Consider the following 17,548-nt stretch of genomic DNA (forward strand, 5'->3'; position numbering starts at 1 on the left):
GGCAATTTTAACAGCATCATCACAGAAGAAAGGGTACGAAGTACATAAAAACACAGACAGTAGTAATACAACCCCGACTCATTCTATGATCGTCGTCGAAGAAAATGTTTTGGTCGAAGCTGTAAAGAAGTGAATTATATTTATGCTTAAGCTGTACAATTTGAATACGTTGCTGATAATTTCGTCTCAATTATTATTAAGTCTACACATGACTGCAAAAAGTATAATCGTGAGGCACAGTACAATTATGAGTACTTTACTCGTTTTTGAAAATATTTGAATGTACTTGTTCCTCCGCAGTACGGATTTCAAATATTTTTTTAAGTTAAGAGCGCATACAGCCACCTTGAAGGCTGGCAGTGCTCCTGGTATTGTTCTCGTGTTATAATAGAGTTCGGGCTACGTGATCACTTACCGGAAGTTACTTATTACTACGCTTATTTGGGCATCTATTCCATAAAAATACAAACGCAGTTATATAATTGCTACAGATAGAAAAGGAGAACGTTAGTTATTCAAAATACTGTATATATTATTATAATATAATCTGAAACATTTCTGTGTATCATTTTTTTTACAAATTTTTTTAAACATCTATTTTTCATCCTCCTAAATGTTAGGGATGGTCCACGCCATTTTTTTTAAATTTGCTTGATTATGAGTCAGCATTAAAAAATACATACAACTTCAAATTTTCACCCATCTACGATCAACAGTTACTTTTGTATCGCGATTTTAATATCGGCAATACAACGTTTACTGGGTCAGCTAGTAATATTGTAATGTAATCTAAAACAATTCTGTGTATCATTTTTTTAAACATGCTTTTGACTCTGCCTAGTGAGGTAGACGTCCCGTGCAAGCCATACATGTTGATTTTTATATAACATACATAATTACATATTAACATTTATGGCAATGTTTGATTAGTCGTTGCCTTGCAGGCTATGCCTAGTTTTGGGCTAGATAATGGTGTAAAAGTGTGTTAAAATAATTTTTATTATTGACTGTTAAAATTGAAATATTCTCCGATCATTCAATTCCCTTAGAAACCAATTAGATGCTCGTAACCTTAAGGTGTCTACGAAATCCCGTCACTGTTTTTTGTAGATTTTAATATTATTATCTTATTTCTTTTGAATTATTCCAAATACTAATTATCGACGATCAAAATTTATTAATATCTGCCATTTATGCGACCGATTATATTCGATCGGCCGGAAAATGTTCATTCGAATTCCGTTCCATTTTTTCTTGAGACACAAATAAAATCGCTTCAAGTGAGTCCGTCATTCACGATATCAATTAGATATTGAAAGAAAAGAGCGAATTATTAACCGTTATTTTAAATTTATCATAAAATTTTAATCTGCTTTTACTTACACTTGTGTTAAGGTGTTTTACATAATTCAAATTCAAATATTTTTATGCAAAATAGGTTTCACAAACACTTATTGTACGTCAAAAACTACCACCTATTCAAAAGAGACTGCCTCAGACCTGAGAAGAATGAGCGCAAGAAACTCAGCGGGCTTTTTTTATATAAAAATATGGATTACAATGTGATATCGTACAATAAACATTTATAATTAAAGAGCCTGAGGGTGTTCGATTTTTTCCCAGTCCGCGGTGTCATTAAGAAAATCGTTTATGCTATAGTAACCGTTCCCACACAAACGTTTTTTAACAATTCTTTTAAATTTCGTAACACATTTTCTGTGTACATTTTCTGGGATCATATTGTAGAAGCATATACATAGCCCAACAAAAGACTTACTAACTCGACCTAACTGAGTAGTAGGCACAACAAGTTTATGTTTTTTCCTCGGGTTAACATTATGAATGTCACAGTTTCTAGAAAATAAACTCTCCTCTACAGCTAATGTTACATTTTTTTTTATGGAATAGGAGGACAAACGAGCGTACGGGTCACCTGTTGTTAAGTGATCACCGCCGCCCACACTCTCTTGCAACACCAGAGGAATCACAGGAGCGTTGCCGGCCTTTAAGGAAGGTGTACGCGCTTTTTTGAAGGTACCCATGTCGTATCGTCCCGGAAACACCGCACAAGGAAGTTCATTCCACAGCTTTGTAGTACGTGGAAGAAAGCTCCTTGAAACCGCACTGTGGAGGACCGCCACACATCCAGATGGTGAGGATGATATCCTAACTTGTGGCGTGTCGTGCGAAGGCGGAATCGGCGGCAGGAATTAGGTAAAACAGCTCTTCGGAACACTCCCCGTGATAAATGCGGTAGAAGAAACACAATGAAGCGACGTCTCTACGCAACGCCAAGTGATCCAGCCGTTCACAGAGTACTGGGTCCCCGACAATTCGAACTGCTCGGCGTTGCACGCGGTCAAATGGATCGAGCTGATACTGGGGTGCGCCAGACTAGAGATGACAGCAATACTCCATGTGTGGCCGGACCTGCGCTTTGTACAGCGCTAGAATGTGGGCTGGCTTGAAGTATTGCCGTGCTCTATTAATGACGCCCAGTTTCTTTGAAGCCAATTTGGCTTTGCCCTCCAGATGGCCACGGAATTGGCAATCGCTCGAGATTTCAAGACCCAGTATTCCGATACTAGGCGAGGCTTTTAGGGAAGTGTTGTCGAAGAGCAGTAATGCGACAAATGGGGTTTTTTTAGTGGTATACGCGCAAACTTGAGTCTTCTGGGGGTTAAATTGGACAAGGTTCAATTTACCCCATTCCGCGACCTTCTCTAGAGAGGACTCGATAGAAGACACAAGTTTCTCCCGGCACTGGTCGACGATTTCCCGAGAGAGACGTGCATGGCCCGTGTATACGGCAACACCAGTGCTGTCATCTGCATAGCAATAAATGTTGGAGTTGTCCAACATATCATTGATATGCAGAAGAAACAGCGTAGGAGATAGCACACAGCCTTGGGGCACTCCAGCATTCACGAGCTTCGGGTTCGAGCAATGTCCGTCGACAACGACCTGTATGCTGCGCCCAGTGAGGAAGCTGGAGGTCCACTTGCACAAGCTCTCGGGAAGCCCAAATGATGGAAGTTTAGAGAGGAGCGCCTTGTGCCATACACGATCAAAGGCCTTCGCTATATCCAGGCTAACTGCCAGGCCTTCCCCTTTGCTTTCAATAGCCGCAGCCCATCTATGTGTTAGGTATACCAGAAGATCACCTGCTGACCGACCATGGCGAAAGCCGTATTGTCGGTCGTTGATCAACTGGTGACCCTCTAGGTATACCAAGAGCTGACGGCTAATTATGCTCTCTATGATTTTGGAGAGCAGGGAGGTAATAGCAATAGGCCTGAAGTTTGCCGTATCCGAACTGTCTCCTTTTTTTTGGATCGGATGGACAAGGGCTGACTTCCATGAGTCAGGGACTACGCCTTTTGAATAAGAGTGCCGGAATAAACGCGTTAGCATCGGCGTCAACTCAGGGGCACACGTTCTAAGCACGATTGGAGAATTCGGCCCGCTCGACTTCCTGACGTCCAACGAAAACAGAGCTCACCTAACAGTTTTCTGTCTGAACTGTACTTCAGGCATAGAGCTCTGACACCGCAGGATGGTCGGCGGTGTTTTTCCGTTGTCGTCAAGAGTCGAGTTGGAGGCGAAAAGAGCGCACAGGAGATCGGCTTTCTCTTTTGCCGTATGGGCCAGGGTGTCATTCCTCATGTGCAACGGCGGCATGGACGGCTGGCTAAAGTTACCAAGAGCAGCTTTCGACAACGACCAGAACTTGCGTGTTCCGGTCGGGTAACTGGAAAGCTGCTCGCCGATTTTGACGACGTGTTTTGCCTTTGCACGGGCGATTTGCCGCTTAAAAAATCTGGAAGCACGGTTCTATTTCCTCTTAAGAACTATGCAGTTCGGATCCTTTGTGCCCAGCGCCGCAACCCAAGTTCGACACGCCTGTTTTTTGCAGTCAGATGCTGCTTTAACTGACGCATCGAACCAGGGCTGTGATCTGCCACCGATCGGTACTACAGAGCTTGGTATAAAAATATCCATGCCCTGTAGTATCACATCGGCTACTGCAACGGCGCAGGCACTAGGATCATCCGAACCCCTATCAAACAAACCCTGCTCCAAGGGTAGGATGCAAAAAAGGAACGCATCCTATCCCAGTCTGCTGACTTGTAGTGCCAAACGCGGCGGGTCGCTGGTGGTCTGCGACGTGGGCGTCGGATAGGCACTACACTCCTGACCAGGCAATGGTCGGACGTTCCGAGAGGGGCGTCGACAATGACCTGGTAACCATCGGGATGTGTAGTCAGCAGAAGATCTAATAAGGACGGCATGTGGCTATCCACATCCGGGAGCCGCGTTGGCGATGCAACCAATTGGGACAGACCGTACGCCAATGCAAAATTATGCACAGATCGCCCTGCGTAGTCTGTGGTACGTGATCCAAGCCATTCGGCATTGTGCCCGTTGAAATCACCCAAGACTACAATTTCAGCGGAGGGGATCTGTGCAAGCACGTCGTCAATTGCCGCTTGAACGCAGCCCATGAGATGATCGGTTTCTGCGTTACCACTATGGGACCTGTAGACACACGCATAGATGCGGACGCGGTCCTCTAAATCTACGCGGAGCCAGAGAGTGGACCCTCAAAATTGCCGGCATGAGGCAAATAATTGTGCTCAATTTTGTACCCGGGGTACGTTAAATATGACGTATCGCTAGGTCGCTCTTCGTTGTGTGCGTTAGCTTGTTGTTGTTGTATTCAAAATGCTTAGGAGCTAATGTCAAGCGTGGCTGTTTTTTTACGACTTGACAATCAAAATCATTATTAGATTCGCTTTCCATTTTTTTCTTGCTGTTTCACCGTTAGAGATGTTCTAAGCTCTCGCACGCTACGTTTGTTTATACGCTAGTAAGTGGTTGAGTGTAAGTTTGGTCAGGTTAGGTCAAATTGTGTTGTTTTAGTTTACACTTTCAGTAGTTAAAAATATATAATGTAGATTCAGTTTTATTTTTAAGTGAAGCACAGTTTTCTTTAATTTCTCCGGAAAATCTTCCTTTTATCAAAGGAATAATCACAACATACTATATTCGACACGTAATTAATTACACCTTCCTTAAAGGCCGGCAACGCTACTGTGATTCCTCTGATGTTGCAAGAGAATGTGGGCGGTGATCACTTAACACCAGGTGACCCGTACGCTCGTTAGTCCCCCTTATCCATAAAAAAAAAAATTGTTTACCAAAATCTATAGATGAATATTATAATACTTATTTTATATTGGAATTTTAAATCCCAATAAGAGTTACATTGAGATTATTGTTTTAAAATATATTTATATATTTGTTTATTGAATTGAAATCAATATTAAATAATATTGAAATATCTAATATTAATTGGTTTGGTTAATATAAAGTGTAAAACCGATCGCGTTGGAACAAAATTGAATAAATATTTCTAGGATATGATGGATTTCCATTCGGGTATACCTCGGAGCCATAATATTCCTGATTACCTACGCCTATACAATTACCTTTTGAATCATACAAAGAATTAGCGCCATCGAACGAACAAACAAAAAACTCATCAATTTTAATGTATACATTGGAATCAAATATGAAACCTGCAAACTATGTGCTGAAATATATATCGAAGCATCAACATGTATTTCAATAACTTCATAACTAAAATAATTGCTTTGAGACTTTGCCGGCTGCAATATTCCAAAAACAATTGATACGATTCAGGTCTAAAGGTAAAAAAGATAAAGTCTCCAATGTTCTCAGCCATGATTACGACATCGTCAGCGAAAAGAAAGGTGAGTGATGAATTTGCTGATGATATTTATACCCACTACGTTCCAGTCCAGAAGCTTCAGAACATCTTCCAACACAGTGTTGAACAACTTCGGCGATATGATTACCTTGTCTTACTTTCTGCTGCGTCGGTTAGGCTTCGAGATCTGAACACTTCAACGCTTCAATATATCGATAGTCAATGTGACACCACTGGAGAGACTGAAGCACCTCACAGTCTTTATCGTATCAAAGGCTTTTTCATAGTCCAAGAACCCTAGCATAGTGGGTGGTTAAACTTCTCCATCTTCTGTATTACCTGTCGTAGCGTATGTATGTGATATACGGTGCTAAAGCCTTTTCGTAATTCGTGTGTTCGAGAGTCTGGAAGTCGTCGAAACTGTGCACGAGATGATTCGTAGGATTAGAATTCGTAGAATGAGAAGTAGTTATTTACATGGCTTAGAAGTGATATATATCTAAGTTCTTCAAAGCGTTTTATCACCCTTTTTGAAGAACATCACAATTTTACTGCAGTGCCGCGAGAATGACGGAATTGCATAACTTCAGTAGATCTTTAAGCTTTTATCTTAAGAGATGGAACGGAACATTAGTACTAGAGCATTTGCCGAGTTTAATAGAAACTCTAGAATCTAGATGAAAATGTTCATTACATTATCAGTTATTTACAGCGTATAAATGCAATTTCCTCGGAAACTGTAATACGGGCTGCTTTCAAAGGTTTAATTATGATTTTCTCCAAAGTCTTAGAAGGAACTGTAAGACGTCTGCAAAGTAAAGCCTTATAACTTCCAAGAAGCCAGTTGTTTCACAAAGAGGTGTAGAAGCAGATGGCAATTATGGCGATGGAATGCAAAAGATGAATAGGTTTCTGTGACATTTATGATGAGATTTCATTTAAAGGGATTTTGTGTTATGTATTGTAGTTGCTTTTAATTTGAACTGATATTGTGATGTCGTACTATAAAGAGGAAAGATATGATTTATTGTTTGTTTGTTACTCAAAAAAGATATTAAAAGTTCTTTAACAATGGTGATTATAGTTTCAAAAAATTAGATCTCATTACCTAAATTGAAACAACGTAATGAAAGTCTTTATTTTGGGTGCGCTGCGAAATTGATCACGTATAAAATAGTGTTTCTATATTAAATTTATAGTACCTACCTACCCATGATTGCTCACAAAAAGTCCGTGATGGTATATGTCGTAACTAGTTTTTGTTTAATTTATTAAGTTCAAATACTGGTGATGTTGATACCACAATATTGACCCATATCCATTTAAATGATTATATAATTAAGGTTATTTATATATGTGTAAGTTCCACCTTAAATTATTTCGATCAGACTTTTCGTTTAGAATTTATGACTCTAAAAATTCTCTAGCGGCCGTTTTCAATAACCTATCTATCCTAAGTTTAACTTACTAGAGGTAGACAAATCTATCATTTTACGCTTACTTACATTTGAATAACCTATTGAACATAGATAAGATCTTGTCATTAAACGGTGACAGCAATATAACAAGAGATACGTAATTGAAAACGGCAAACGGCCGTAAGTAGATAAGTAAACGTCAACGTCACGTTTTGAACGAACTGCTATTCATTAGCAGTTCCTACGTTTAGTGTAGTAATAAAGAGTAATTTACGTATTAACGATAAATAATAGTTTTATTAACTACGTATATTTTCTATATTTAAAAACTATTTTTGCTGATTTATAGTTTCCCCGAATCCACGGACAATATCGCAGGCAGCAGACATAAAAAATAATTTTGTTATTCTTACTACGTATTATTAAGTAATAAGTATTGTTGATATATTTTTTCTACATCAGGATTCGTGATGAACGTACTAAATAAATCTGCAAAGAAATAGACAGTTAAAAAGTTTGTGCATATATAATATTGTACATTTATTATCTATAAACTACACTCACATAATATTTTTGGAATGACAGCTGTCATTGCCACCAGGCTATTTGTGATACTAATCTTTCGCACCAGTTCTCAGACCAGGTTCTAGTCTCTTTCTCCGGTGTCCGAATCGAACGAAATTGAAACGAAGTTCCGGTAGTGACCCTACTCTATTTTCTTTTCGGACCACCGACGAAGTTCGGAAGCATAGAAAATTTAGGGGAACGATTGAAATGAATGACATCCCTACCCGACTAATTTGAAGAGTACTATTCATGCCAAAGTTGGGTAGTTACTACCAGTAACTAACCAAAAATATCTGTATAACACACGCAATGTAAACATGTCAACTTAATACTTACGATTTCTACTTTGAATTCTTTAAAAAAAATTTAAAAAGAGTTCTCAATAATTATGGTGCTAATAAATCATCATTTAGAGTGCTTTTTAAAACACCTCACAATCGCCATATTCAGAAAGGTAAGTAAAGATCAGTTATATACTCATTTATTTTTTTCACTAAAAGCATCGCTTCTACTTAATACCATCCCTTTATAGGTACACCTATTTAAATGGCTATGATGAAACTATATGTAGATAATTATATATGTATTCATATAAATATTTTATGGTTATTAGACTGGTTAATGCGGATGAAGTCGCGGGTAATAGCAAGAACATTCTCAAAAGGTAATTAAGTTTTCGTCAGAAGCAGCAAAGACTGCAAAATCGTCTGTAAAGTTTAATCTCCGGCAGGGTTCCAATTTCCTAGGTCTTGTCAATAGTTTTAATAATTTGCCTTTAGTAGTACCTACACAATAATTAGCATGAGATTGTTTCGCATGTTGATGACACTTCATTAGCCTGCAGTAAAAAGTTCACCACTAGAGTTGGTATACCAGGAAACTCATTTATTATCAAATGCAGTTCATGCGACGTTATACTTTACATTATATAACTATAATAAACTGAATTGTGAGTCGAGGAATTTCGTGAGCAATATATGATCACATTCTATAAGGGTTTAATGGTTGAGTTTTAGGGGTAGGGCTTGTAGTGCTCGCTTAAATGGCACTGCTCATGGCAGCATCGTGGGGCGGGTACCTTCCATAAGAAATGTGCAAAGGAAACGATGGCTGGCCAATGCGTCATGCTTTTCTGGGGTTTTATTTTATAATGATAAAATACCAACAGAAAGCACAAAAACTTTTTGAATAAAGGTGGTAATTTTACGGGTGAACTTCTGATTGAAAATAAGGGTTCCTTTCAGATATCCGAGTCAAAATAAGGTGAAAAAATAAAAATTTCAATTCAAATAAATTACAGTCTATTTGGGACATAAAAAGGTAACTTTTTACAATATTCCGTGAATTTTTGTTTTGTAAAAGATAAAAATAAAAAACCAAAAACTTGGTTTTTTGAACTTTTCACACAAACTTTGGGGCTATGTGAAAAAAATGTGAAAACAACAATTGTAGATCTTTTTACTACCTACAACTTTTCTATTTAACTTTTTTCCATATGACGTGTAGTTCCGCCGGAAATCGAGATAAACCGTTTTTTACCCTTAAACACCCCTCCCTTCTTCGACTTCCCGACCTCAGATCACCCGTTATTTATATTTCCTTTCATTTTTGTTATATTTTCATTTTTTATGATTTTCAAAGGCACTGGTCCATACTGTAATATTTAGTATATTATATTTTATACAATGTATATTACAAATACCACCGTCCTCATTTACCTAATATTATCTTGTGACACATAACTTCAGAGTATGAAACGCTGCGTACTAAATAGTTGAGATTCAGTTATGATAAGGGAGCATCACATTATTTGGAGTTTAATCTGTAAGCATACACAGTAACAGTCAGATAGGTTTAGTCTAAGGATAGAGGTTGTTAATTGGGCTTTCAAAAAAACTTGATTTCTTTTGTTTATTGGCTTATCCAAATGTTTAGAGCCTTCTTTAGTGTTGATTCCGCCAATACTCGTCTATTAACAATTCGACACGTGTTTCGCCTCTACACGAGGCATCCTCAAGAGATGTTGACTCGCCAAACTGTGGCACGAGGATGCCTCGTGTTGAGGCAAAACAAGGCTCAAAACATTTGGATAATTATGGATTTCCGCAAAGTAACGTCTACTTCAACAAATTTTCTTATTGGATTACATATAAATCCTAATTAATGGTTTGTTTTGCGCACTAAAATGTCATAAGTTGTGATGCTATCGTGGTAGAGTTCATTTTGTACGCTAGGGGCGTATTTTATTGCCCGCTTATTTAAATAATTTATTTTACATTAGAGCTAACAAACACTACAAGCACAAGCAATAAAATGTTATAACTTGAACCCTTAAATAACTATAAGTACAATTAATTACTGTAAGGAGAGAGATAGACCCGTCCATCATAATTTAAATATAAATTAAAATCAAACAATGAATTTAAAAAACGATATGATATATCTTATATATCCATCCATAGCATCTTGACTGCTGCTTCTCAATATATTCTAAATCACGTTATATATGTTCATAGGCACATAAGTGAATTTACTAGGAATAGACATAAACTTATAATGCCTATTACTCGGCTAAGACGAGTTAGTAAGTCTTTTGTGGCGCGATGTATATGCTTTTACAACAAGATCCCAGAAAATGTTCAAAACGCGATAGCAAGGCGATATTTTTAGTGAAATAAACAATTAATTAATAAGTCTATTTCTGGTTGAAATTCTGAACAAAAAGCTAACATCTTCAAATTTTCATTCGCAACTTAAATGAATTAGAAATTCGAAATGTCAAATAATGACGTACAGGACGAATCTTCGGAACGAATGGAAGTAAGATACACGCGAAACTTCGATAAAATCTTCGTTTTTTATTGAATTAGAGTAGACCTCTTGAACTGACGCAATTGATATTTATATTTTCAGTTATCAAGACTTGAATTCACTCAATAAACGAATGCTTTGAAATGTAATTGCAATACGGTTATTGAATCTTAATTGGATTTAAACTTGTAGAATTCCAATAATAATAATAAATGAAAGAATTGAATTCAGAGCTTGTTGTTATAAAAACACTTCGAACGAAATTATATTGCGATAATTACTTTTAAGATAATATAATCTTTTATTTTATCTCGTTCCATTCAATTATTGTTATTCGATTTGGTTTTCCACTGACACTGCCGTGTTATATTATTATTATTGTGTTTTTATCTGGAAGATATACTAGCGTATATACAAACAGAGGGTGCAAGAGAAAAGAAGATATCTAAAGGAGATATATAAAGATAGAAAAGGAATCTATTGTAAATGTAACCGAGTCTGATTGACCAGTCGTAAACAGTCGGCCAGACTTAAAGTTAGCTCCTTAGAATCACAGTAGACATTACATTTGTCTACTGTGTTATCTGGCTGTCAGGTCGTCTATATAATAATATTTGTTACCACGGAACAGAAAATGTCATTTTATAGAGATTTTTTGCAGAATACGAAATAATTTAACGTAATAGCTCAATGTGTGTTGATTCTAGAATGGTTATTGATCACCATACGAGATTTTTTCATTGAATAGTGCCATCTTCTATTTACATCTTATTCTCGTGTCTATTTTGTTTGTTATCTCGGGACTTACCGCCAATACGCCGCGCTGTTTACGGACAAATTGATTTGGATTTAGTTTTTCATGTGATAGGACTTTCATATTGGTCCCATTATTAAGATCTTATGATGGAATCTACGACTGATTCAGATAACTCAATTTTGATTAGAAAATTAAAAAAATAATACTCTTCTAATCGATAATTAATAATATATTTTACATTAGATAATATTATGTGTTCTTCCCGTTATGTTTAAATACACATTAGGTAGTATTGAATCACATTGTTGTAGAAATATTTAATATTATATGGGCTATTTGACTACTTTTGTAAAATAATTTTAAAAGATTCTCTTTTTCAAATGATAAACTGTTTCAAATTATATAATATAAACTAACTGACCCGGCAAACGTTGCTTTGCTATGTAAATTATTTTTAGAGTTAGACCGTTTCTTGGACATTACAAAATTTCAATTTTTCAAAAATAAAAGATTTTTTCTAAAATAAACCAAGTAGCCTAAAATACTCCTTATTACATCAGCTACCTACCCATACAAGTCCCGTCAAAATCGGGCCAGCCATTTCAGAGATTAGCCGGAACAAACAGACAGACAGACAGACAAAATTGTAAAACATGTTGATTTGGTGTATACGTGTAGTAAAAAACGGTTATTTCAATATTACAAACAGACACTCCAATTTTATTTATATGTTTAGATAAGAAAATAATAGCAAGAGAGAACTTTAATGTTAATGTTTACTGCAAGAATAAAATAATAATAACACTGTTTTATTTCAGCTAATTTCGTCACATACTTAAGTTATTATAATTAAAAGTAAACTAAAAAACTTAAGTCCATCACTGTAAAGGGAAGTGCTCCTCAAAATATAAAAAGGTCCTAGTGGACCCGACAGACGTTGTCCTGTACACACATCTTAAATTTGAAAAATCGGTCCAACCGTTAGGAGGATTTCACTAACATACACATGAGCAGGAGAATTATATTATATGGACGGTATTGAGAATCTAAACCAATCTCAAATTCACTGGAACACACAAAAACCATCAAAATCGGTCCAGCCGTTTAGGAGGTAGTTCAATTGTGAATCAAAACCATTCTGGAATCCACCTGAAGACACAGAAAGTTTCATTGAAATCGGTCCAGCCGTTTAGGAGTTTTTTTTAACCCTGCTGCAAATGCTGATATAAAGCTAACGCACCGTTAAATCCCTTGCTTGTTTATAGAGTTCTATAGTTGGGTGGTAGGTTCTTACCCCCTTATTCATAATAGTCTGCTAACTTAAGGCATTGCTAATTCTCATTCTGTCCTCTTCTATTGACCTAAGTCAGAATGAGAAAAAACACTCCTAAGCGGCTGTTTAAAGTTAGCGGACCATTATGAAAAAGGGGGTTAGTGAGTTGCATACTTTACATATAGCTTTGGGCCCTATATATTTTAAGGAAGCCTGATTATGTAGCGGCACCCCAAGATGTGTCATGTAAAGCTACGCGTCTTAAATTTTGAAAACAACAAATCATTTGATTTATTATACTCGCTTTACTATTTGTTCTATATGGTTGTATAAAAAAATGTTTTTTATCTACCATTAAAAGAACATTTATGTAGTTTAGGACATCGACAAATTACCACATGAATGTATCATTATATACTGACTAGGATTAGTTGTTGTTTCAGTATTCTTTAGAGAAAAACTATGGTTTCTATTATTATTTAAAATACATATACAAAAAAATGTAACTGGTTTTATCCATATTTGATGTCAGTACATTGTCATTAGTCTTCTGTGCACTCATCGCAACACTTCTTCCCAACTATCTCCTCTAAACAGAAAAGCTGTATCATCGGCAAAGGTAACTTTTAGCTTATCAAAATTAGGTCTTTCAACACAGGAAGGCTAGGCTAACGTCCAAAATAATAATGTATGTCACATTAAAGACGATTTAGACTTCAAGAAAGTACAACAGAAGCATACGAAAATGTATATTTATATTTAACAAAGACAATCTGTTAGCTATTCGCAAATTGCTTAAACAGAGTGAAAAGCAAAAGCAAAGTCTGTATTAAGTAGTTTTTTATTTACCAAAAATAAATACGTTTAGTCTTAAAAACTTATTATCAACATCATCATCTGCTGGACAAAGGCGTCCTCCAAAGATCCGCGACAGTCAGTCCTGCTCTGCCATAAAATAAAATATTTTAAAAATAAAAATATTAAAATTATTATAATATAATAATATATATTATATAATCTTAATTCGTTAAGACTTAACAATACTCCCCAAGTAATATGATGTAGGTAGTAGTCTGTTCATATTGATATATCAATTTCAATCTAACACCTGTACATTTCAGCCGATACGTTAGCTTCTATCGGCTTAGCAAAGACCTGTACTTAGTTCGCTGTTAGCAAATTAGCTAATACAGTTTAACTTCTTAGGCGCCATCTCCTCGAGCGAGAGAATCACGGCGATATTATACTCTATGCACGCGTCTCCACATAGCGTTGCTATGTGCGCCGTATCACCGCAGTATGGTCGCTAGACCCTACTACTGGCGCTCTTACAGCGGGCACAACGCATCGTTGCGGATATGCTGTGATTCCGTCACCAGTCGTGACGTTGGCGGAATAATCGCTTGTTCGTGGACATTACCTGACGATAGAAGCGCGGATTCGTCGCGATTCTCTCACTCGTGGAGACAGTGCCTTAATATTTTAGTTATCTGAACTCAATTAGTGAATCGAAGTGCTTTGTAAATCGGATCTTATGCAAATATACATTTTGATTGTGATTATTTATTCAACTGCTTCATCCGTGTTCTTCCAATAATTATAACATTCTGGCTTTACGGGATGCTAAATTACACGAATATAGTATTTTCTTAGATTAATGTGAGTGTTACAAATTTAAATAAAACACTTTTAGAGGATTAAAACGCGTGTAATTGTAGCTGTGTTTTTATAATATTTCAATTACCCGCGTTTTAATCATATAAAAGTGTTTTATTTATACGTGAACATAATAGACATTTGTGATTCGCCCTACCAAAATTATTAAACTAATATTATAAAGAGGAAACATGTATGTGTTTTTGTATGTATGTTTGTAATATTTTCACACAAAAACTACTGGACACTTCACTGAGTGAGGTTATATTACATTTAAAAAAAAATTGGGATATCTAATAAAAATTCAATAAAATAACCCAAGGTTTTAACCAAAATTTGTCATAAAAAATCTGTCATCGCTTGCGCTGCGGAAACTATTAATTATAGAACAAAAAAATGTTCTACGGCTACGCGCTTGTCGCATCAAGACCATGGACAGCAATGATCACTTAATAATAGGATACCGGAATCCACGTTTGTCCCCCTATTCCACAAAACAATTTAATCTTAATTCTTATAACAGGAATTCATAAGATATGTTCAATTCAATTCCTTAATGTTCTAATTGAAATTGCGATGACAGTAGCTAAGGGCATCTTAAGATAATGAATACATAGCACATGACCATCGATCCAAGACGCTCAATGACAGATAAATTGTTTAGTGGTTCCTTATATTTTGGAAATGGTGCGCGGGCATAGGCGCGGCAGAGGACCGTAGGGGTTGATACAGAGCGCGGAGCGAGGGGTCGATATCGGTAGTGGGAAGCGGTTAATCGCAGCGGATAGTCGGTACTCGGCAGTCGTTCGCTCGACGTTTAGCTGAACGCACGTTCGCGAATCGATTCGTACCTTGTTGCTCTCACCAGTAACTTTTAATCAACGTGGGAATGTTTAAGTAAGTATTTATTTATATTATTATTAGAATAATTATGATCTAAGCCGACGTCAATAAGATTTATTTTTAATACAAATAAGTTTTCAATCACAGTAATTATAAATTCAAATTTTAAGTGGAATGCCGAGTTTCAATCATGCGATATTTTATTCTTAATTCTACTTTACGCGTCGCATGTTTATAGGCACAATATCGCTTTGTTTAATATACGAATTGGGCTTACATTAAAATAGCTCCCATCACGGTCACAATAATTATTTTGAATGCTGTTTCGTAAACCACAATAGAATTATACCGTCAAAATAATATTTAAATTAAATACTAAATAAAATAAAATTAATAAAGATAGATAAAAAATGAAAATCTCTTATTTCGTGGAAGGATGTTGTAATAGACAAAATATTTCTGTTTACATCAAAAATAAAATTCCACTACTGTATTAGGCTTTTAACTAAATACATTAATATTTTACACGTCTGTATTAATATTAGTATTATGACATTTCGCACAGTATTATTTATCTTTTTAAAAACTTTTTTTTGTTTATTTTTTTAACTTTCAGTTATGTCTTTTGTTTCAGCTGTTTTTGTTATTTTAAAGAAGAATTATTACGCGTGGCTGTCAAGGCTTTATTGAATTCGGTAGCGGCAAATATATCTGTACTATTTTGACATTTACTATTAAATATTTTTTATTTTACATAGTTATTTTTCTTTATTTTTCACCTCCTTCACTCATTGTGTATTTATATACTACACATTATCCATTCATAATATCTTACTGCGATTTACACAAAATATAATCACGTTCCATAATATATATTTACTTAACGTATATAAATATATTAAAATTAGCCAATTTTCATTGTAATGCTTCAATTCATTGAGCGGAAAACTTAGAAAAACTTCGCAAAGGTTTCTCTAAGTTTTCGCATGACAAAGACAACAATCCTTTAAAGAGATATATTGGAAAACGTTTTGCTTTTGGTTACATTTCGCTACTGCCAAGAAACAGACTTAAACTTTGAACGTTATATTTTGTTCCTTGAAGAAAATGTTTTTCCGGACCTATTGAGTTATTATTTGACTTTGACAAACAACAAGAGAGTATAGAGTGTGGTTACTCACCATCAAGTCACCCGGTAGCAACTTCGTATTATGGGAAGATCAGGAAGGAAAGGATAATATTCTATAGATTTTCCACTACCTAATATGTATTCGGTACCTCATAAGATTTTACTGCAACGTCCCTAGCAGAAAATGAACACGTAACCCGTAGCCTGATAGGCGTATTCTTATAATTACAAATCAAATAGGTTCGGCGAAGTATATCAATTGCTGTGAAGCGTCGGTTTTTATACAGGATGCGCCGCTTCTATCTATTGCCGCCACGTACCAATGTGATTCCGATTTTCAAATTCGAATTGATGTATTATTCAACGTTGTAACAGGTAACAATCCTTAAGGACAAGATCTAAAGGATTCCTGTACACCCCTGCGAAGAAAATTAAAAGGTTTCATCTCAAGTTGACCATGACGCAATTGGCCAACTTGGTCTTTTACTTTCAGCTTTATTTGAAAAATTGCTCTATAAGTACATAATATGTTATAGCTAGTTCGTTAAAACTAGCTTGTAACATTACAGGGCTAATGAGACAACCTTCTACGTCTCTGTATTTTGGGTTTTGCAAGAATCCTGAGCAGTACTCTATTATAATCGGCAGGAACTCACATTCAAGTGAATGGTTTGCTTTTTTGAGAAAAATGGACGAGATGCTGTTCAGGATTCTTGCTAAACTAAAAATACAGGGTGGCATCGCAATAATTGTGCTCATCAATTAGAGATGTAAACAGTTGTAACATAACCAGTTGTAACATACCAGCTATAACATATATACTTATAGAGATATTTTTCAAGTAAAGTTGAAAGTAAAAGACTAAGCTGGCCAATTTTTGGTCAACTTGAGATGAAACCTTTGAGTTTATTGGCAGGTGTGTTCAGGAATCTTCACGATCTTGTCTTTAACCGTAGAACGTTGAATAATACATCCATTCGAGCTTGAAAAGCTAGGAAACACATTGCTTCGTGGCGGCAATAGATAAAAGCGGCGCATCCTGTATAAAAACCGACGCTTCACAGCAATTGATATACTCCGCCGAACCTGTTTGATTTGTAGTTATAAGAATACGTTATAAGTTACGTGTTCATTTGCTGCTAGGGACGTTGCAATAAAATCTTATGAGGTACTGAATACATATCAAATTAAGTAGTGATAAATTCCATATAATATTATCCTTTCCTTCCTTATCTTCCCATAATACGAAGTTGCTGCCGGGTGGCTTGATGGTGAGTAACCACCCTATACGCTCTCTTGTTGTTTGTTAAAGCCAAATAATAGGTCTGAAAGAGAAACGTGTATTTTTTCCACGAACAAA

At 36.0% G+C, this 17,548-nt stretch overlaps 1 protein-coding gene across 1 annotated transcript in view; it reads left to right on the forward strand.

The window, feature by feature from the left end:
- Nucleotides 1–14,984: 14,984 nt before the first annotated feature.
- The window catches only part of LOC126978826 (probable cationic amino acid transporter), a 120,139-nt gene continuing 117,575 nt past the window's right edge, over nt 14,985–17,548 (forward strand). The window contains exon 1 of the mRNA XM_050827915.1: nt 14,985–15,113. Coding sequence (XP_050683872.1) covers nt 15,106–15,113 — 8 coding nt within the window. The 5' untranslated portion in view covers nt 14,985–15,105. The remainder of the gene's footprint in view (nt 15,114–17,548) is intronic.

Source organism: Leptidea sinapis, chromosome Z (assembly GCF_905404315.1).
Source record: "Leptidea sinapis chromosome Z, ilLepSina1.1, whole genome shotgun sequence".
In the NCBI taxonomy this organism is placed as follows: Eukaryota; Metazoa; Arthropoda; class Insecta; order Lepidoptera; family Pieridae; genus Leptidea; species Leptidea sinapis.